Here is a 23080-nt window from a genome sequence, read left to right on the forward strand (position 1 = left end):
CGTCCAGCGCACTCCAGACTCGTGTCATCTCTCCTCAGGGTGCTGTATGAGGAAGCTGAGCCCACTGCAGCGCCGGGAGCACGGGCGGACGATTTACTTTATAACCAGGTGTGTGCGGCCCGGCCGTGCCATTCATTCACTCAGCTGGCAGGGGGAGAGGGAGGTTGTCTGTCTATCATGTTAGGTCTCTGTATTGTTACTGCACCCACAATCCTACTCATTGTACAGTGCTGAGGAGGCAGCGGTGACACGCTCAGCCTCTTTATTGGCTTACCATATGTTTCAGTATAAAGTAATGGTAAAGCTATAATAATAAAATATCAAACACTTTTAATTCAGTAAGCTAGTGTAGTGCAAATTATTAACCATTCTCTCGTTCAGTGCAATGAAATGATTACATGTAACATAAAGTGCAATATCAAAACAGAAAAATGGTCTGTATTCCACCTCCATCCCGAATGCGACAGAAAAAGAGAAAATTGGCCCGTGAGACTTTAGATGAGGTGGGTACATTTGGCTGGAAATAAGAAAACATAGATGATTGGAAAAATAATCTTTATTGTAAAAAGTTGGGTAAAGTATGAAAGTCAATATCATTATGCGCCTTAAAGACGCTTGTAATGGCAAACTAGGTTGGAGATCTAACAATACATAAATGCATGGGAGTAACATACATAATGAGATGCGTACGAGTACAATACATCTTTGTCTCAAAAGTAAAAACATGGTAATAACATATTAACATGACCTATATATAAATGCGTCTTGGGCTGACGCGTTTCGCGAGTAAATACTCGCTTCTTCAAGAGTAGGTGCATTGAAAACATATCTAAAGGAACAAAAATAATTGTTGGAATCTAACTTGAAAAATGAAAGTAAAAATAAAAAAGGTTATTAGAAAAAATTCTGTAAGTACTAGGGAACTCAAGAGTGCCCAATACTAAAGGCCTGTACACACGCACCGATTGTCGGCCGTAAATATTCGGCCAACGTCCGATCAGCCGATTGTCGGCTTGTTAGTATGATGCTTCCGACAACCGACTGCGACTTTTCGGCCGAACAAAATCTGGTCTGCATGCTATAAAATTTTTGTTGGCCAACACCAGAACGGCCGATTGTTCGTCAGTCAGTACAGATTTCGGCCAACAAAAGCCAGATGAGCAAGACTGGGCATGCTCAGAGAAGAAAAAACACACGGAAAGTAAACCAGCACATGACATCACTTCTGCAGTTGGTTGTTGTTGGCTGACAAAATTCGTGTGCAGTCTAGAGCACTTGTCAACCAACACGACAGCACTGGACAAAAGACGGCCGATCGTTCGGCCGACAATCGGTGCGTGTGTACGGGGCTTTACACACCAGTGGAGCTGGAGTCATAGAATGGACCCCCGTGCGGCGGCGGTGGTATGAGTCTGGCCCGGGAGATGAAGGATCCCAGCGGACGACAAACCGGCGGAGAGGCCCATGGGAGGTAGGCAACCAAATATGTGGGGTGAAACCGTGAGCCTTCCATGTCTGTCATAAAGATTAGAGAGTAATCATAGTATAAGAGTATATATTAAATAAATAGTAGATATTGGAGTATAATGCACGATATAGGAAGGACTGGTGAAGAGGTGCTCAAAAATAATGAAATAGTGATATATGGGTGGAAATAGTGAAAGAATTGGGAATGGTGTAAGAAAGGGGAAGAATAAGGTGGACCTGAAGCCAAACCATGGAACAACCATAGTGATGGAAATAAGGTGAACAAAGGAATCAGAATGTGAAAAATGCCACATGAACCAAGAGGCTGCTGAATAGAAAAAGTAAAAACAATGAAAGATCGAGTACTTACCAGGTTAAAAAAAAGTGACATATAAGCAAATTGCAAGTATGGATTGGAGAGAAAGAAAGTGACAATTGCCGCCCTTCCCAAAGTGCAATATAGTACAAAACTTGTGCAATCCCACTGTTCATTCAAAGAACAAAATAGAACGATATACAATGCATCCGCAAAGTATTCGCAGCGCTTCGCTTTTTCCACATTTTGTTATGTTACAGCCTTATTCCAAAATGGATTAAATTCATTATTTCCCTCAAAATTCTCCAAACCATACTCCATAATGACATTGTGAAAGAAGTTTGTTTGAAATTTTTGCAAATTTATTAAAACTAAAAAACAAAATCACGTACATAAGTATTCACAACCTTTGCTATGACACTCAAAATCTGAGCTCAGGTGCATCCTATTTCCACTGATCATCCTAGAAATGTTTCTACAACTTGATTGGAGTCCACCTATGGTAAATTTATTTGCGTGGACATGACTTTGAAAGGCACACACCTTTCTTTATAACAGGAATCCTCAAACTACGGCCCTCCAGCTGTTGCAGAACTACATGTCCCCACGAGCCGATGTAAAACACTGACATTCACGGACATGACTAGGCATGATGGGAATTGTAGTTCCTGAACAACTGGAGTGCCATAGTTTGATGACCCCTGCTTTATAAGGTCCCACAGTTAACAGTGCATGTCAGAGCACAAACCAAGCCATGAAGTGCAAGGAATTGTCTGTAGACCTCTGAGACAGGATTGTATTGAGGCAGAGATCTGGGGAATGGTACAGAAAAATGTCTGCAGCATTGAAGGTCCCAATGAGCACAGTGGCCTCCATCATCCGTAACTGGAAAAAGTTTGGAACCACCAGGACTCTTCCTAGAGCAGGTTGCCAAGCTGAGCGACCGGGGGAGAAGAGCCTTAGTCAGGGAGGTGATCAAGAACCCAATCATCACTGACAAAGCTCCCAGTGTTTCTCTGTGGAGAAAGGAGAACCTTCCAGAAGAACAACAATGTCTGCAGATCTCCACCAACCTGGCCTGTAGAGTAGAGTGGCCAGACAGAATCCACTCCTCAGTAAAAGACACATAGAAGCCCACCTGGAGTTTGCCAAAAGGCACCTAAAGGGCTCTCAGGCGATGAGAAACAAATTCTCTGGTCTGATGAAACAAAGTTTGAACTCTTTGGCCAGAATGGCGAGTGTCATGTCTGGAGGAAACCAGGCACCGCTCATCACCTGGCCAATATCATCCCTACAGTGAAGCATGGTGGTGGCAGCATCATGCTGTGGGGATGTTTTTTCAGCAGCAGGAACTGGGAGAATAATCAGGATTGAGGGAAGGATGAATGCAGCAATGTGCAGAGACATCCTTGATGAAAGCCTACTCCAGAGCGCTCCAGACCTCAGAATGGGGAAAAGGTTCATCTTCCAACAGGAGAATGACCCTAAGCACACAGCCAAGATAACAAAAGGGGTGGCTATGGGACAACGCTGTGAATGACCTTGAGTGGCCCAGACTTGAACCCAATTGAACATATCTGGAGAGAACTGAAAAAGGTTGTGCACCAACGCTCCCCATCCAACCTGATGGAGCTTGAGAGGTCCTGCAAAGAAGAATGGAAGATACTGCCCAAAATAGGTGTGCCAGGCTTGTAGCATCATACTCAAAAATACTTATGTACATGGGATTTTTTTCGTTTTTTATTTTTTATAAATTTGCAAAGATTTCAAACAAACTTCTTTCTTGTTTTCATTATGAGGTATTGTTTGTAGAATTTTGAAGAAAATAATACATTTTATCAATTTTGGAATAAGGCTGTAACATAGCAAAATGTGGAAAAGTGAAGTGCTGTGAAGACTTTCCGGATGCACTGTATGATCTACAATTCCAATAATCCATAGCAGGTTAGATCAAAAATCCCAACACCCAGAGTGTCTTCAATTATATCCCATAGTGCTCATCCATCAACAGGTGAATAACCTGCGCACCCCAAACATGAAAATAAATTGCCTGTGTTATATTTGTGATCTGGGTAGAAATCCGCAGAGAACAGCTCCTTAGTCCTCTTATTTGAACTCCCGATGACTCTATCCTCCAACTCCACCAGTATGAGTCACACTTCCCCTGCAGAGGGGAGGAGCCAAGCCCGTGACGTCACGCTGTGCACTCGCCCGGGATCTTAGCTGGCATTAGACTGGTAATACCAAATGCTTTTACCAAGTGTATGTCTGTTTTATAAATGTAGGAATACAAGTGTGTTAAGTGGGAGTAAACTATGTCTGTGCCTCTTATATTTTTCATAATATCTGCAGGGGAAGTGTGACTTTGTAGATCGTATATCAGACTATTTTGTTCTTTGAATGAACAGTGAGATTGCACAATTTTTGCACTATATTGCACTTTGTTATATGTGATAATTTCATTGCACTAAATGAGATTCATATATTTGTTAATAAATTGTGCTACACTATATTATTGAATTAATGGTTTAAATCACGTTGAGTGGGGCACTGTATCTATTTAAGCTAGCAACTTGGCACATCATTTTGGTAGATTTATTTGATTTTATTTCAACTGATAGCACTGATTTTCTTTGTTGAAACATGTCATACTTACCTGCTCTGTGCAATGGTATTGCACAGAGCAGACCCAATCCTCCTCTGCTGGTGCTGTTTTCTCCTCCTGTTCTCTGAGTGCTCCCTCAGCAAGCCGCTTCCTATGGGGGCACTTGTGCAGTTGCGCTCTTAAAGTGGTTGTAAAGGCACAAGTTTTTTTTCCTTCATGCATTCTATGCATGAAGGAAAAAAGCACCTGTGTGCAGCAGCCCCCCTAATATTTACCTGAGCCCATCTTGAACCAGCGATGTCCACAAGAACCTTGGCTCTCTGGGGACATGCACTCCTGATTGGCTTTTGGCAGCATCAGAAGCCATTGGCTCCTGCTGCTGCCAATCACAGCCAGTGAGCCAATCAGGAGATGGATGGGGGCCGAGCCGCAGCTTTGTGTGTGAATAGACACATCTGCGACTCCCTAATTTCTTGTTCATTTGGAATAGTTAAATATCAGCACTATGATTATAAAATGATTTCTACACTGTTTCTAAATGACACCCTGGTTTCAAATGTTCCATGCTAACCACTTCTGGACCGGAAGGTTTTACCCCCTTAATGACCAGGCCATTTTTTTCAATAAGACACTGCGTTACTTTAACTGTCAATTGTGCGGTCGTGTGACTATGTACCCAAGTAAAGTTGATGTCCTTTTTTTTCCCCCCACAAATAGAGCTTTCTTTAGGTGGTATTTGAGCACCTCTGCGATAAGGCCCCTTTAACACTTGTGTGACGTCAAAGTCACGCAATTTTTGTACCACGTTTTTTGCCGCAAATTTTTCCTTTTGCGCCCCCTCCAAAAATTTTGAGCACCAGCCGCCACTGCCTCAGGTTCCAATAATCAATGGTGACTGGTAGCTTTCAGGTACAGCTTGGTGAGCATGTTCTCAGTACATAACAGTGCAACATTTGGTAAGAGGTTAAACATTGAAAGCGACAAGAGACTGATTCTGAATGGGACCTGTATTCTGTCCACCTACCATGGGTGAGGCGACCAGGAGAAACTCTACGCAACTCCTCCTGCATGTGCATTGCTAATACGTGCGCAAGGCATGGTGGGAGATACGTCCTGCTACATGGTAATGGAGAAGAGAGGATGAGCTAAGGGAAGGTGGAGGCTGCAGTGGTAAAAAATATCTAAGGCTTTAGTGGTACTATGCAATTACATAGAAGAGGAAGCTAAATAGGGTTTTTAAGCACGTAAAAGGATAAACCACAATTTTTTAAATATTTTTTACACGTGCTATGTGAATGGGAACATGTCACAAATGAAACAGGTGCTATCCCAATTTGGCAGCAATAGTGGAAATACACATTAAAGATACTCTGTTGCTTTCAATAAAATCTGAGTGACACAAAATCTTGGTTTAAAAAAAAAAAAAAAGTTTCTATTCACGTATGTATCCTTAGAGTGGGTTCTAAAGGCAAAAAGGTTTTTTTTTTTTTTTTTTACCTGAATACATTCTCTGTATAAGAAAAAAAATCCATCATGTGTTTGTGCTAAATGGCTTCCGCTGCTGTCAGTGAAATCCTGTAAGGAGGGGTCGGGGCTGAGCCGTGTTGCCATCTTCGGACGCACACAGCCCAGCTCAGGATCATGCTTGCACGAGTGCCCCCATAGTAAGCAGCTTGCTATGGGGGCATTTTGAGAAAAGCCAAGATCGCTGGCAGGGGACCCAAGAAGAGGAGGTTCGGGCCGCTCTGTACAATACCATGCATAACATGTTTGTTATTTTTTAAAAAAAAGCTTTACATTCACTTTACCTCAGAAAAGAACCTTCTGTTGCTTTCAGTTTCCACTTTTTTTTTTTTTTTTGCTATGATACAACTTCCCATTAAAGGGTTGGCCATTTTTTTTTCTCCATGGTTCCACTGTCTGTATGAATGTAGCCACCTTCTCTTGCTTGCTCCCGAGATGGACTGTGATATTTGAGGTGTGCACATAGAACGGTGCAAACAACTGCAGTTAATGTGCATTGCTCATGTGAAACAAAAAAAAGTGAGGAGGATAAGAAGAGGTTTCGAGAGCTCACAGAAGGCCTTAAAAGGAGGCAGAAAACCACAATAAGGATTTCATGAAAAAGGATGCATAGATTAAACATAGAGGTTCCTCTATAAATGTAATGCAGTATAATAACATCTGCCCCGTTGCTATCTGGTCCACTGATATTCAGTCTCTATTGCTGCTGCCTAAAGAATCTTTTGCATCAAATACTTCTACTGTAAATATTGTACAGCAGCTAATACAAGTCATAATAAAAAAAAAAAAAGGGGAAAAAAAAAAGCACTTTTTAAAGAAATGTGTTTTCAAGACTGGGGTCAACCAGAACAACCCTTCCCTACACAATAAAAAAAAAAAATCTTGGCTGCAGTTAGGTCCCTTTCACTCCGGCATCCCGATCACTCACCTACCTTCGGGTCTGATCAGAAGATCCGAACAGATAGCGGAGTCTGTTTACCCCCGGCCACGCATACATCAGAGTTACAAACTATAACTACTTTGCTAAGCAGTTATAAATATTAGGAAAAGCCTTTAGTAAAAAAAAAAAAACTCTGGGGGAGGAATTTTATAAAACTGAAGGAGTCAGATTCTGGAACGGCTGTGTATGGCAACCAATCAGCTTCTACTTTTCAATTTCAAAGATTAACTGATCAAGCTGAAGATAGAAGCTGATTGGCTGCCATGTACTACTGCTCAAGATTCTCTGTTTGCTCCAGTTATGATAAATTCCCCCCCTGGGACTTTTCAAATTCTACATTAACTCCTTGTTCACATTGAATGCGGCTTTGAAATCGTGTGACTTTGGCCTCTTTCACACGGGCTTTCCGATCCGCTCCTCCTGTCAGTTTTTCAGGCGGACCTGATCGGATGCTCCATTTAGCCCTATGGAGTGGTGGAAGTCAGCGGAGACATCTCTGCTGACACCCGCTGCTATCTGACCCGAACCTGTCCGTGAAAACCGGATGGATGGAAACCCTATTTTCCATCTGTCTGGAGGATCAGATCGGATGAAAATGGACAGGCAGTCCGTTCTCATCCGATCTCCCATAGAGGAGAGCGTGTATCTGACCGCTTCGTTTGCTGCACACAGAGCAGAGACGGAGCTGTCATCCGCCTGCTCAGCTTGCATCAGCAGGTCGATCCCCGCTCAGCAAAACGGACTCCGTCGGGCACACCACCCGCGTGAAAGAAGCATTTATTTTAAATTGCACGATTTCAAAGCCGCTTGTCAGTGTGACTTCAGGTGCGAGTTTGAACACATCTGTTCAGCTTCATGCACAAATGTCTATGCAAGCCACACCCCAAATTGGTAAAAGTAGGGCAGGAAATACTTTTTCAAATCGACGCGGCACCACAAAGTCGCATTGCACTGATTTGAGCAGTGCCATTGCCGACAATAGGATGCATCTTTTCATGTGATTTGACCTGTCAAATCGCATGACATGGCGCTCCAATGTGAGCAAGGGCTTAAAGGTAAAACAAAAACAGGTACAATTTTTAATTTTATATTACAGAAATATGAAAACACATAAAAAAATAATAGAAGACCACAGCCAACACAAATAGCAGTGACTATTCCATAATACATAAACAACTCCCACATCTGTACCCTCAATAACATACTGATCAGTGAGTTTTCGTATCTTTTATAATTCTGAGCATTTTCCGATTCAAAAGATCTGATTCATCAGGAAATATGGAGAGAATATATATCCAACAAACAATACGTCATCCAAGTAATAGACCCATGCTGTATTTCCTTTCAGGGGAACGTAGTAGGGGACATCCAGAGGGATCCTGTACCTCCAGAGCCAGCAAAGGTCTGTGAATGTCCATGTATTCAATTAATAGTAAAAACTCACAATGTGGTGAGCATAAAATACCCCCAGTTACGATAAATGTAGCATGGTTTCTGGAGGAGAAAGAAGGAAGCTCAAAAGCCTGTCCAGCAGGTCTAATGGACCCCCCCAACCTCAACCAAAAAAAGGGGAGCACACTCCTAGGCTGCCTTGTGAATTTTTACATTGACTCTGGAGGTCAAGGACCCCTGGTCCTAGAAGTTAAGGATCCCTTTTTTATGTCCCCTATTAGCTTCCCCTGAATAAGAATACAGCGGGGGTCCACTTCTTGGTTGTTGTACTGTTTGTTTTGTGTATGTGTATACTTGTATTTCCTGATGAAGCAGAACTTTTGGACTGGGAAACAAGTGGAGTATTGTCCCCATCCCACAGCAAGAACCAGTTTCAGTTGAACGGAAATAATTCTTATGTTCAGAATTGTAAAGATTTGAAAACTTGCCGATTAATGGGCTACTGAGGGTAAGTGTGTGTATGGGGGATATATTTTGTATAAATTAGTTGCTGCTGTTTGTGTATTCTGTGGATCTCTTTCAAGACTTTTTAAATGCTTTTATTTTAATGTCAAGTAAAATGAACTATTTTAAGAATTGTTATATCATGTAGCACCTGAAAATGTAAACCTGAAGATTATATGAGGGATTATAGGCATTCACTGAGTAGACCGCTTTGGCACCGCTAGATATAGCGGTTAGCGGCAAATATAAAATTTGTGGACTACATTTTTCCTGAGAAAGGTAAGCCTGAGGTGACACCATGCACACAGTATACTCTTTTATTAACCCAGCCACAAAGGCAGAATCAAGCAACAATTACACAGCTGTTGCTATCTTAGATAGTTTTGTTGACTATAAGTACACATAGGCTCCAGAAAGAAGTGGGAAATGCAGGTAGAAACAGATTAGGCAACTGTCTGGCCTGTGGGGGCTTTTAACTCAGAAGAGATTTTTTTTCTTTACACTGCTACTTTTGTTTTTTTTTTACCCACTCAATGGATTCCATAATTTTTCTCTTTTTTTTTTTTTCTTTCAGTTAAAAGATAATCTGTTTTGATTGAATTTTTTTTTCGACATTTCCTTTATGTGCGTCAATTAACCGCTTTCATTTAAGGATTGTTTTTATCCAAATATGATCTACTTTTTCTTTTTTAGAAATAATGTGGATATTTGGAACCCATGTCGAACATCTATGAAGAGAGGCAGACAATGATTGCAGCAGGGGATTTGCAGGAGTTTGTTCCTTTTGGCCGTGAACAAAGCAAGCACCACCCCAATGCATTGAATCTCCAGCTCCGGCAGCTGCAGCCAGCCTCTGAGCTCTGGTCTTCTGATGGGGCTGCAGGCTTGGTGGGATCACTTCGAGAGGTGACCATCCATGAGAAACACAAGGTAAGTTAGAAATGATATATCTGTGAACCTAATGGTCTTGGCTTTCCTTCCCATATCTGTTATGCTGTGGCTGAAACTAGGTTTGATCTTTAGTGTTTCTTAAACTATGGATTGGGACCCAAATTGTGGCACGGACATGTTTGTGGTGGATCACCACATAACTGTGTATTAAATGTAACCTAGTTTATTCAAGGGCAAAATCTGTGTTGAGTCAAAACAGTACTAAGCCCTCCGATTATTTAAAGCCATAAAAAGCTGCCATCTTAGCTTTTGTTTGACCTTAAGTTGCTACGGTGCTGCACATGTGATCAGTTATTACACCAGCCATTTGACTTGACAGTTCGATTGAGACCACAAGCAAATGTGAGTTATCATTTGTGACATGCTATGAATGTTAAATATACGGGTTTAGTTCCCGCTTGGAGCCCGGGTTCAAACTGCCACGACTTCGATTCCGACATTTCTGTGCAAATTCTTCTTTAAGAGAAGACAATGTAAATCGTATTGTAGTCGCACCAAAAGTAGTGCAGGAACCTTTTTTTAAGTTAGAGTGACTTGAGTCGCACTGATTAGAACGGTCCCATTGCAGTTAATGGGGCGCGACTTGTCAATGTGGTGACTGGCATTTTACTGCAGTGTAAAACACCGGTCACCCCAAGGACACCCAGAAAAAATACACTTCATTCGTGTCACTGTACAACAGGGCAATGCTCTGCTGTACAGTGACGTGCCATCCTGTACAGTGTACTGCAATAAAATGCAGCATGCCTGCATTTTATTACAGCTTCAGGCTGTGTTGCAGTGTGAACACGGAAAATAATTGTTTGTACACTTCAGATAAAGTTAAGTGAGAAAAATAATCAAAAGGTCGCACACCACACCACCGCCTACCACAGCTACAACTGGCAGCTGCCGGAGAAGAAACTGCAGCAGGTTACCTCTCCGGCAGCTATCCGCTTTATTTGAACCTGCCCTTTCTGTGTGTCGGTGCTCTCTTAATGACAAGAGAAGATGTCATGGGAATGTGGTTACCATTTTACAATAGGGTGCGGTACAATTTTTCAATGCTTCTGTCTTTACTCATTTTTTTAATATGTCCTTTTAGGAAAGTTGGCAGCTAAGGAAAGGTGTTGGTGATCCTGGTGAAGATGTGGAGTATGACGAAGAGCTGTATGTAGCAGGAAACATGGTGATCTGGAGCAAAGGGAGTAAAATGAATGCATCATCAGTCTATAAAGCATTTACCGTCGACAGCGCAGTTTTACAGGTAAAACCAAATATTCTTATTATCAATAGGAACTCCATGCCTTAGACCCCGTTCACACTGGAGCGACCAGGTCGCCTGACAAGTCGCCGTGGGTCGCCTGCCATAGAGCAGCACAGGACCCGTTCTAATAGGAGCGACACAAGTCGCTCCGACTTAGATAAAGGGTCCGGAGCTTCTTTGGGGCGACCTGGAGCGACCTGCATTGACTTCAATGATATGAAGTCTGTGCCGGCCGGTCCGAGGTCGCGGTGCAAGCTGCGCACCGCGACTTCACAGGTCGCCCGGCAAAGTCAGGTCACCCCAGTGTGAACAGGGTCTTATACTCAAGGGGGCTATTTATTTTTTTAAAAATCCAAAAATATTATTTTGCGCTTAGTGTAAAAAAAGTATACCCAGAGCAGCACCTACTAAACAACTGAATATGGGATATCAGAATCAATATATATGTACACATACAGTGAATGCATCCACGGAAATAAAAGTCCACAAACATCTAGTGGAAACACCAGTGATGTGCAAATCTTTAAAAAAATTAGTAAAGTCCAGGAACAACTGAAAACATTCAACTGACCACCGACTCAATGAATGTATATTGAAGAGACAACCAAGGCACTCATGCCCTTCACCACAAATAAGATTGTCCTCTTACCATATATGAAAGATCTCTACCACAGAGATCAGCCAAGCATGTAATTAACAGACCTCCGGAAATTCATCAATAGCAGGACTCTAACTTGTTTTAGCGATTCCAAGGATCAGCATGGCCATACATAGTGTAAGACAGCCAATTTTTTTTTAAAACAAAAGACAGATACTTATAAATACAGCATGTCACTGTTGCTTCACCACTGGCCACATGGTGAGCGTGCTTACGTCACAAGTTAAGCCCCACCCAACATGTTTCGCTGTCAAACAGCGTCATCAGGGGAACAGGATGGCCATTATTTATTGAGAGTGAATACTACTATCTGTTCTTGGATGGACAACACACATTTACTCCACATTGTGCCTACATTTTTTGTGACAGTTAAAAAATGCAGGCCATGGTGTGAGGCCTGCAGGGGCTGTTTGAGTGTTCTCTGCATAACACTGCAGTGAGTACTTCATGATAGTAGGAGAGAATGGTCACATGGCTTTGGTAGGACATATGATTCGGCTCTCTTTCTGTGACCTTTTTTTCCTCCCATTCAGAGAAGTAAATAAGGTTTACCTTGCTTCAGAGTCCTGAAAAAAGCAAATATCTAAATATTTCGTAAAGCACATCTTTTTAATGATTTATAAATGTGCGCTTTTGTTTTTTTTATTCCTATATTTAAAGTAGCAGTATAGCCATGATAAGTCTATACCTATGCTTTAAAGCTGTTCAGATTGCTTTAAAGTGATTGTGAACCCCTTAAAGCGGTTGTATACTCAAAAAAAAAAAAAAAAAAGTAAAGCCTGCAAGACAAAGGCATAATGAGCTAGTATGCATCCCAAATAAAATTGATGTCCTTTTTCTCCCACAAATAGAGCTTTCTTTTGGTGGTATTTGATCACCTGTTCGATTTTTATTTTTGGGGCTATAAACAAAAAAATAGCGACAATTTTGAAACAAAAAAAACAATATTTTTCACATTCTGCTATATGACATTCTCAAAAAAAAAATTTAAAATTTAAAAACTTTTTAACATTTTAGGCCAATTTTGTTTTCTGCTACATATTTTTGGTAAAAAAAAATCACAATAAGCATATTTTGATTGGTGTGCGCAAAAGTTTATCGCGTCTACTAACTACGGGAAAGATTTGTAATTTTTATTGTTTTTTTTTTTTTTTTACTAGTAATAGCGGCGATCTGCAATTTTTTTTTTTGCCTGACTGCAACATTGCAGCGAACAGATTGGGCCCCTAACTGACATTTTTGACACTTTTGGGGGTACCAGTGACATTACTACAGTAATCAGTGCTAAAAATATGCACTGTTACTGTAATAATGACACTGGCAGGGAAGGGGTTAAACCTATGGGCGATCAATGGGTTAAATGTGAGCCTAGGGAAGTGATTCTAACTGTGTGGGGGGGGGGGGGCATGGCTGTGAAATGAACATAGAGACGTGATCCTATATAGAAGGATCACACGAGCTCTATGCTCATTTCAGGGAGAAGAACAGTCTGCAGTCTACAGGGACCTACAGTTCTGCATCTGTCACTTCTTTCCATTTTAAACTCACAGTGGACCAACTTATCTCTCAAAGACAGACCTTTATTTTTAACACACACCAAGGACCTCATTTATAATAGTTTCAAAAGAGCAGATACCGGTCCTGCTGAAGGGTTAAGGACCTTCTTTGGCCCTGTCCACCTCTCCTAGAGTAACTGCCTGTCTCCTGGAATCTCCTCCATGCTCTTGAGACTGTGGTGGGAGATGGCAAACCTTCTGGCAATGGCATGTATTGATGTGCCATCCTGGAGGAGTTGGAATGTCTGTGCAACATCTAGAAGGTTCAGGTATTGCCTCTTGCTACCAGTAGTGACGATGACCCTAGCCAACTGCAAAACTAGTGTATAACAGTCAGAAAAGATGAGTAGGGAAATTTTTTTGGATTCCACCTGTAAAACCATTCTGTTTTGGAAGTCATCTCATTGTTGCAAGTGTTCTTTTATTTTGAGCAGTGTATGTATGTATGTATGCATGTATGTGTATATATATATATATATATATATATATATATATATATATATATATATATATATATATATATATATATATATATTATACACATACATGCTACTTGCTGTTACCTCATAATAGCAAGTTATAACAGTCTGGTCAATATGTATAGGGTATATTCCAAATAAAGCTTTGTATGATCTGCTTTATTTCCAGGCTCTGTGGTGTGACTTTACCATACTCAGCAATAAATCTGAAAATACAGAAGGTAAGCTAGTTATTTTATTTATTTATTTGTTTTTAATTCAAACAACACACAGTATTATTAAAAGTAAACATGTGTCTTTACTTTATTTCTGGTTGAAAAAAAAAAAAAGAGCAATGGATGCTAATAGAGTTCTACTGCCCCCTGTTATTAAAAGAAAATGGTTACAACCTACATTCAGGTCCATAAATATTGGGACATCAATACAATTCTAATCTTTTTGGCTCTATACACCACCACAATGGATTTGAAATGAAACAAACAAGATGTGCTTTAACTGCAGACTTTCAGCTTTAATTTGAGGGTATTTACATCCAAATCAGGTGAACCTTGTAGGAATTACAACAGTTTGTATATGTGCGTCCAACTTTTTAAAGGACCAAAAGTAATGGGACGGATTGGATTAACAGCCATAAATCAAACTTTCACTTTTTAATACTTGGTTGCAAATCCTTTGCAGTCAATTACAGCCTGAAGTCTGGAACGCATAGACATCACCAGACGCTGGGTTTCATCCCTGGTGATGCTCTGCCAGGCCTCTACTGCAACTGTCTTCAGTTCCTGCTTGTTCTTGGGGCATTTTCCCTTCAGTTTTGTCTTCAGCAAATGCATGCTCAATCGGATTCAGGTCAGGTGATTGACTTGGCCATTGCATAACATTCCACTTCTTTCCCTTAAAAAACTCTTTGGTTGCTTTCGCAGCATGCTTCGGGTCATTGTCCATCTGCACTGTGAAGCGCCGTCCAATGAGTTCTGAAGCATTTGACTGAATATGAGCAGATAAAATTGCCCTAAACACTTCAGAATTCATTCTGCTACTTTTGTCAGCAGTCACATCATCAATAAATGCAAGAGAACCAGTTCCATTGGAAGCCATACATTCCCACGCCATGACACTACCACCACCATGCTTCACTGATGAGGTGGTATGCTTTGGATCATGAGCAGTTCCTTTCCTTCTCCATACTCTTCTCTTCCCATCACTCTGGTACAAGTTGATCTTGGTTTCATCTGTTCATAGGATGTTGTTCCAGAACTGTGAAGGCTTTTTTAGATATTGTTTGGCAAACTCTAATGTGGCCTTCCTGATTTTGAGGCTCACCAATGGTTTACATCTTGTGGTGAACCCTCTGTATTTACTCTGGTGAAGTCTTCTCTTGATTGTTGACTTTGACACACATACACCTACCTCCTGGAGAGTGTTCTTGATCTAGCCAACTGTTGTGAAGGTTTTCTTCACCAGGGAAAGAATTCTTCGGTCATCCACCACAGTTGTTTTCCGTGGTCTTATGGGTCTTTTGGTGTTGCTGAGCTCACTGGTGCGTTCTCTTTTTTTTTTTTTTTTTTTTTTTTTTTAAGGATGTTCCAAACAGTTGATTTGGCCACACCTAATGTTTTTGCTATCTCTCTGATGGGCTTGTTTTGTTTTTTTTCAGCCTAATAATGGCTTGCTTTACTGATAGTGACAGCTCTTTGGATCTCATATTGAGAGTTGACAGCAACAGATTCCAAATGCAAATAGCACACTTGAAATGAACTCTGGACCTTTTATCTGCTCCTTGTAAATAGGATAATAAGGGAATAACACACACCTGGCCATGGAACAGCTGAGCAGCCAATTGTCCCATCACTTTTGGTCCCTTAAGCCCCGGTTCACACTTGTGCGAGTGCGGGGTTCGCATGTAATGTCGGAGAGCACTGCTCCTTCATTACATGCGATCGGCTGTGCGGTGCGAGTTTAGCCATACACTTTGTATGGCTAAATTCGCACCCGCAGCAAACTCGCATAGGACCCTTTTTGGCAGCCGCATCAGGATCGGATCGCACAGCGGTTCACACTTGTGCGATCCGATCCTGTGCGAACTGCAAGATCGCACTGCGATATGCGATCAATCTGGGGGTGTCGTTAAGATTACATTGACACCCCCAGCATATCGCATATGGCAGTGTGAACTGCCGGGGGTGCGTGTGCGATGCGGGAACAGGCAGCGGATTCGCAGCCTTCCCGCATCGCATAAGTGTGAACTGGACCTAAAAAGTGGGAGGCACATATACAAACTGTTGTAATTCCTACACCTTTTGCCTGATTTTGATGTAAATACCCTCAAATTAAAGCTGAAAGTCTGCAGTTAAAGCGCATCTTGTTTGTTTCATTTCAAATCCATTGTGGTGGCATATAGAGCCAATAAGATTAGAATTGTGTCAATGTCCCAATATTTATGGACCTAACTGTATGTCAGTATTCCTATTACAAAGCCATCCACATTTCTTCCCCCAACTATATCATTTACCTGGTCTCAAAATATCAAGCAAACTTCTCTTTTTGGTCCTCCCAAGACCTGCTCTCTAGCTCCCTTTTCACCTCCCTTGTCAACTCCCTAACCCAATCTGTCCGACTATCTCCTAATCTATCCATCTTTAGACGATCCCTGGAAACCCTTCTCTTTAACCACTTCAGGTCCGGAAGGTTTTACCCCCTTAATGACCAGGCCATTTTTTGCGATTCGGCACTGCATTACTTAAAAGGAATATTGTGCGGTCGTGCAACGCTGCACCCAAATACAATTGATGTCTTTTTCCCCACAAATAGAGCTTTCTTTTGGTGGTATTTGATCACCTCTGTGGTTTTTAGATTTTGCGCTATAAACAAAAAAAGAGCGATAATTTTGAAAAAAACACCATATTTTTTACTCTCTGCTATAAAACATTTCCAATAAAAAAATTTAAAAAATCACATTTTTTTATCAGTTTAGGCCAATTTGTATTCTGCTACATATTTTTGGTAAACAAAATCCCAAAAAGCGTATTTTAATTGGTTTGCACAAAAGTTATAGCGTTTAAAAACTACGGGATAAATTTTTTGGAATTTTTATTTATTTTTTTGTCTTTATTAGTAATGGGGGTGATCAGCATTTTTTAGCAGGGCTGCCACATTGCGGCGGACAGATCGGACCCCTAACTGGCATCTTTTACACTTTTTGGGGACCAGTGACATTAATACAGTAATCGGTGCTAAATAATATGCACTGTTACTGTATAAATGACATTGGCAGGGAAGGGGTTAACACTGGGGGTGATCAAAGGGGTTAATGTATGCCTAAATGTGATTACTGACTGTGTGGGGGAATGGTTCTGTGACAGGCACAGAGAGATCGTGGTTTCAGCTTAGCTGAAACTCCTGATCTCTCCCTGCCTGTCTGACAGAAGACTCGCCTGCTTTGTTTACATAAGCTGGTGGGTCTTCTGTAAGTTTCTGTAAGCGCTGCCGAGACCTCGTGCACACAATCACATAGATTGATGTGATTTTGTGCAGCCGAGCCGCCCTGCCGCAGTAATACTGCGGTGTGCGGTCAGCAAGAGGTTAAAGAAGCCTATTCTACTTCTAAAGCCCCGTACACACGTAGCGATTGTCGGCCGTAAATATTCGGCCGCCGAACGATCGGCCGATTGTCGGCTTGTTAGTATGATGCTTCCGACAACCGACAGCGACTTTTCGGCCGAACAGAATCTGTTGTGCAGGCATTAAAATTTTTGTTGGCCAACACCAGAACGGCCGATTGTTCGCCAGTCAGTACAGAATTCGGCCGACAAACAGCCAATTAGCAAGACTGGGCATGCTCAGAAAAGAAAAAACACACGGAAAGTTAACCATCACATGACATCACTTCTGCAGTCGGCTGTTGTTGGCCGACAAAATTCATGTGCAGTCTTTTGCAGTTTTCAGCCGACAGGACAGCACCGGACAAAAGACGGCTGATCTTTCGGCCGACATTCGGGACGTGTGTACGAGGCTTAAAGCGGTTGTAAACGCTATAAAAAAAAAAATAAAAAAAAAAAAACCTGCAAGACAAAGGCATAATGAGCTAGTATGCATCGCATACTAGCCCATTATGTGTAACTTACCTTAAAACGAAGCCCCGACACGGACCCCCGGACATCGCTGCGGGCGCTGCCATGGTCCCTCGTCGTCTCTTCCGGGTTCGGCGGCTCCGGCGCGATGATTGGCCGGAGCCGCGATGACGTCACTCCCGCGCATGCGCGCCGGAGTGATTTTTCCGGCAAGCTCCCGGCAACTTAATTGAAGGTCCCCCGGACCTTCAGAGCGCATGCGCCGCTCGTGCGAGCGGCTGCATGCACTGTAAATATGTAGATATTATTTGTACCTACAGGTAAGCCTTATTATAGGCTTACCTGTAGGTAAAAGTGTCAAAAAGCGGGATACTACCGCTTTAACTAATACACTGTGTTTTTACTTTCTCCATCAGCTCATCCCCCACAGAGATTACCTTTTTGTATCACTTGACCCTCCCTTTTAGATTGTGAGCTCTAATCAGCAGGGCCCTGTGATTCCTCTTGAGCCAAATTGTATTGTAACTGTAATGTCTACCTTCATTTTGTAAAGTGCTGTGCAAATTGTTTGCAAAATATAAAGCCTGTATAATAATAATGTCAGGTATTTATTCTTGTCTTTATTCTCTTTTGGAAAATATTTCTTGTTCTGGGTAAATCTCCCTTAAAGAAACACCGCAAGAATAAAAGCACTTAGTGGTCGGTTGGAAGCCCTGTCAGCTTTTACTGCAGCTTTTAGCACTGAAGTCTTTTTCTAAACAGTTCCTCTACTCTGATTCCCCCCTCGCAGAGCACCCTCTCTATGTTTACATTAGATACTACAAAGCTGGATGGCTGTTGAGGGAGAAACAAAGGCAGCTGAGCTGTTGGGAGTATGACACAGTGCCTGCATACAGAGTTCATTGATGGCGGGTCACAGTTTTTCCTTTACGTATGCTCCAAAACCCTGTTTTGAATCTCCCTTCTTCAGGGCTTGGATGTGCAGGAGAGTGATTAACACTGCAGTGTAAAGTGCAGTTGCTGCACCAAACATTTAGTGTGTGTCATCACTATACCATAGGATCTGGATTAATCAGAACTGTTTGCTTACAGGTTAATTAAAGCATGGGAGAACGGTGAATCTGCTGGTGCCAAACTAACTTCCTTTTTTAAGGCTTCAATATAGTGAGATGATGAAGCGGTCTATAGAGATATGCGGGATCTATATAGACTATGGAATATAGACATCGCACTCTACACTACTGCGTCACCAGCACAATAAAGGCTGCCATTGATGACTGTGTTCTGAGATTTACATGTTGGAAGGCTGATTGTCTCTGACTAACTGGCTTGAAATAAGAATTAAAATTATAAGTGAGAATGAGGTCATACCTTGACCCTTCTACGTGTCCCAAGTCAGGGAATTAAAGCAGTGCTTTTTAGAAAAAGGTCAACAATGGTAGCTTCCATATTTTCTTACTAAAGGCTTCCTCAAAAATAAATGAAACCCTAATGTCTAAGACCCCTTTTACACATACGGTCCGTTCAGATCTACCTGTCAGTTTTTCAGGTGGATCTGAACGGATGCCCCGTGCATCTCTATGGGGCAGCGGATGTCAGTGGAGACATGTCCGCTGACATCCGATCCCATCCTGTCTGTCAAATCCGGACGGATGGAAACTTATTTTCTATCCATCTGGCGGATCGGATAAGAACGGACAGGCGGTCCGTTCTCATCCGATTCCCCCATAGAGGACAGTGGGGATCTGTCATCCGCCTGCTCAGCGGGAATCGGCGGATCGATCCCCGCTGAGAAAAACGGAGTCCGTCGGCAGAACGGACATGTGTGAAAGGGACCTAATTCTATGTGGTTTTATGTTGTGTTTTTTTTCTTTCAGGCCAAGATAAAGTAGAGAAATGCATCTGTATCCTGCAGAACTCCTGTATTAATGTCCATAACACAGAAGGAAAAGATTACATAGCACCTTTGCCTTTCCAGGTAAGGAGGACTGTATTTCCTGTAGGCTGATGAGAGCAGTAATTTGCAATAAATCATAGCAACCAATCCAATTTCTTTTATCAGTTAATATTTGTAAGGCTCTTTATCTAGTTTGGTTCCATAAAATGCTGATCAGGAAAGAAATATCGGATATTTAGCTGCCGAATTGTAGAATTCCAGTTATATCTAGTCTAGATGTAAATTGGAGTTTAGTACAGTACCAAATATGTTTTTTCTCCCTTCTGATCATGTGTGTGTGTGTGTGTATATATATATGTATATATATGTATATATATATATATATATATATATATATATATATATATATATATATATATATAATTTTTTTTTTTTTATATATACATAACTTTTAAAGTCGTTGTAAAGCCTAAACATTTTTCACCTTAATGCATTCCCTGCAGAAAAAAGTGTGTTTCAGTATGTGTATCGCCCACCTTATACTTACCTTATACTTAGTCCAATCTCATTTCAGCCCTGTCCCCATCTTTAACGGCTCTCTCCCCTTTTCTCCCTGCTCTTGCTGGCATTGCTGACAGCAGCGGGAGCAGTTGGCAAAGCCCTACCAAATGCTGAACCATCCTTTAAAGATGTTTTGTTCTAATTCCTTATCTGTTTTTCTCATCATTTCAATCTATGTTGCTTAGGTTGCAACCGTCTGGCCAACGAAATATGGGCTATTATTTGAACGTAACAGCCACTCTCATGAGGTGCCACAGAGTCCTCCTAGGTAAGTGTTTTTCTTTCTAGTTCTGCAGATAAAACAATTTAATTTGTTTCTAATTTTATTAATGCAATACGATCCAGGGATATCATTTTAATTAGCAAGTGTACCTTTTTATTGTTTAGCCTACAAAATGTACAATGCTCTTTTCTCTTAATGTATACTTAGCGATACAACAGGCACATCAGGTTTATTTTCTGTCTGTAGGAAGTTGAATAATAAGAAATATGGCTCTCTGCAGTGGGCTGTATCATGTAACTCAGTCAATCCCTTTCTTTTTTTGCTTTATGCCCTTGACATCATAAGAAAGCTTTTGAAAGCTGGTATCTGAGCAAACCAAGATTGTCTAAATAGAAGAGCCATTTGTATTCTTATTTGAACCTAGATGCCCTTATATATTTTTTCTAGATCTGTGCAGTAATCTAACTTGAAGCAATTCCTGTAGTTCAACTCTGTGCGGGAGCACTCCTGCTCTCTGTTTGTACAGTGTGACTGGTCTTGTATGCGCCCCTCTAGTTTTTCTAGTGGGATGACCTTTTGGGTCCTATCCACGGGTTATATGCAGACTACTAACAATATCATCACAAACTTTACAAGGTGATATCTCCATCTACAAAGACTTTTGGGTGTAAAAAAACAAAATCATTTGTAGTTGTTGAGGTATATGTTTGAATGAAACTTGAACCTGGAGTTTAGCTTTTAATAATAAGCTGAAATTATATCTCAGCATTTATTTAGATCAGACACCACCATTTATAAGCAAGGGTAAACAAATTTTAAACCTTTCAGGAAATTATTTTGTATTAATCAATTTTGCTGGTATGGTAATATGTTTTTGAACAGGTTAGATAGTTTTAAAAAGATGATGGATTATCTCATTGCCATTAATACACGTATACATTTCCTTTTAGTGAACTATAATTGCAAATGTTTAAAATATTTTATTTTTTATAATTTAAAGAGAGAAATGCACTTCCTCGCAATAAATCTTGCTTTTTAGTCTCAGGCAACATACACTGTTTTCCTCTGCTCTTTAAAAAAAATGAAATTCTGCAATGTTACCCTGCTATTCCTGTTTACAGGTCTTACATCTCCTACTATTTCCTCTCCATGCTCCCTCATGGTACCTGATGCTGTTATGCATGATTTAGATTTAAGTGTTTAGTGGCTTACCTGTCCATTTTTATATGTTCACCTGTAATCCAGAAATGATTAAATATTTAGTTTACACAATGCTTACCGTTATTAGAATTCTGTAATGGATTGTTTTCTTTCTTAGGGAACCTTTGCCAACTATGTTCAGCATGCTGCATCCATTAGATGAAATCACGCCTCTAGTGTGCAGATCAGGAGGTGAGTGTACAAATTAAGGAGGAAAATACATTTAGAAAAAGGAAAGCATACTACACCTACTTTGCTACACTCTTTAAGCCATAAATACCTATAACACAACATTTGTCGCTATTTTTCATGGAAACAAATGTACGTTGTATCTTAATTGTGTATTACAGGACACGGTAGGGGGAGGGGAGAAAAGGAAGGTAAGGAAAGGTGGGGAGGGAGAAGGAAGAAAATAGGGGGGTGGGAGGCAGGGAAAGAAAAACAAGGTAAACTGTGGGGAGGGAAGGGGTAGAGAGAGGGGCAGGGAAAAGGGGAAGAAAGTGGGGATACAGGAAAGTCTTAGAAGCATCTAAGAGTGGGATGTGACACATTTATTATGAATAATTCATTCCTTTTGGGTGTGATTGTCGAATTTAAAAATCTAAAACACTTCTCTTCTCACAAGGAAAACTGATCTCCTCCCCTAGTTGACAGTTCACTTTTTTTCTTATCTGAACTGTCAATACAAAACATATGTTGCTGTACAAAATGTCTAGCTACATTTGTATTTCTGTTTGTCCTTATGTTGGAGATGTGGTCTTGGATTTGATCACACAATCTTCTTGTTGTCCTACCTCCATACTGTTTTCTGCATTTCCTAATCCTGTAAGTGTAAAACATGTCAGAGAAGGTCTCCTGGCAGAAATGAACTGTGTTGCTTTAATGGCTGAATAAAAAATTGACTGGGCCGATTGATGTCATCGGTGTGCGGCTTCTCCTTTTCATATCTTCACAGAGTGCGGACTGGCGTCATAGACCAGCACCCGATCGGATTTGCAGGAGTGGAGGCTTTGAGCGGTGACACATGCATGACTCACTGTGTCTTGTGTTTTACTGTTTCTGGCTCAGTCTTCGTCACTGTGTGCGGCCATGGAGGTTAGGGGTGGGTCCACCTGGCATGTGCGCATTGGCAATACAAGCACATTAGTGCATGTACAGCCCTGTGTTGGAAATTCCGGATGTCTCTGCACCTGTGGGAAGCACTCCTGCTGCCACACGCCTCTCCCTTCACATCATAATGACGGGTCTCCTGATCCTGGGTATTTTCCTACAAGTATTATGGGGGGTCGTTAGGCCACTAGGTGTTTTTGCTGCAGAAAAACACTCCTCTCATGTGGTTTGTTATTCCTCTACTGGGGTAAGGATTTATATCCCTCAGCAATCCATTGCAGAGGCAGGGAGGACAAAGGGGTGGGCTTCCAAAATCCCTTACTTGGGTAGGAAAGGCCACCTACACAATGCACCCTGAGATGGCTTGCCCCTAGTTTTGATAAG

General features: G+C 41.3%; 1 protein-coding gene across 1 annotated transcript in view; it reads left to right on the forward strand.

Annotated features, from left to right (window-relative positions):
• Window positions 1–9445: 9445 nt before the first annotated feature.
• Window positions 9446–23080, forward strand: part of ANAPC1 (anaphase promoting complex subunit 1) — a 239017-nt gene continuing 225382 nt past the window's right edge. The window contains exons 1-6 of the mRNA XM_082251927.1: window positions 9446–9678; window positions 10784–10945; window positions 13808–13859; window positions 19583–19683; window positions 20349–20431; window positions 21705–21778. Coding sequence (XP_082108053.1) covers window positions 9466–9678; window positions 10784–10945; window positions 13808–13859; window positions 19583–19683; window positions 20349–20431; window positions 21705–21778 — 685 coding nt within the window. The 5' untranslated portion in view covers window positions 9446–9465. The remainder of the gene's footprint in view (window positions 9679–10783; window positions 10946–13807; window positions 13860–19582; window positions 19684–20348; window positions 20432–21704; window positions 21779–23080) is intronic.

This window comes from Pelophylax lessonae, assembly GCF_965119305.1.
Source record: "Pelophylax lessonae genome assembly, chromosome: 3".
Lineage (NCBI taxonomy): Eukaryota > Metazoa > Chordata > Amphibia > Anura > Ranidae > Pelophylax > Pelophylax lessonae.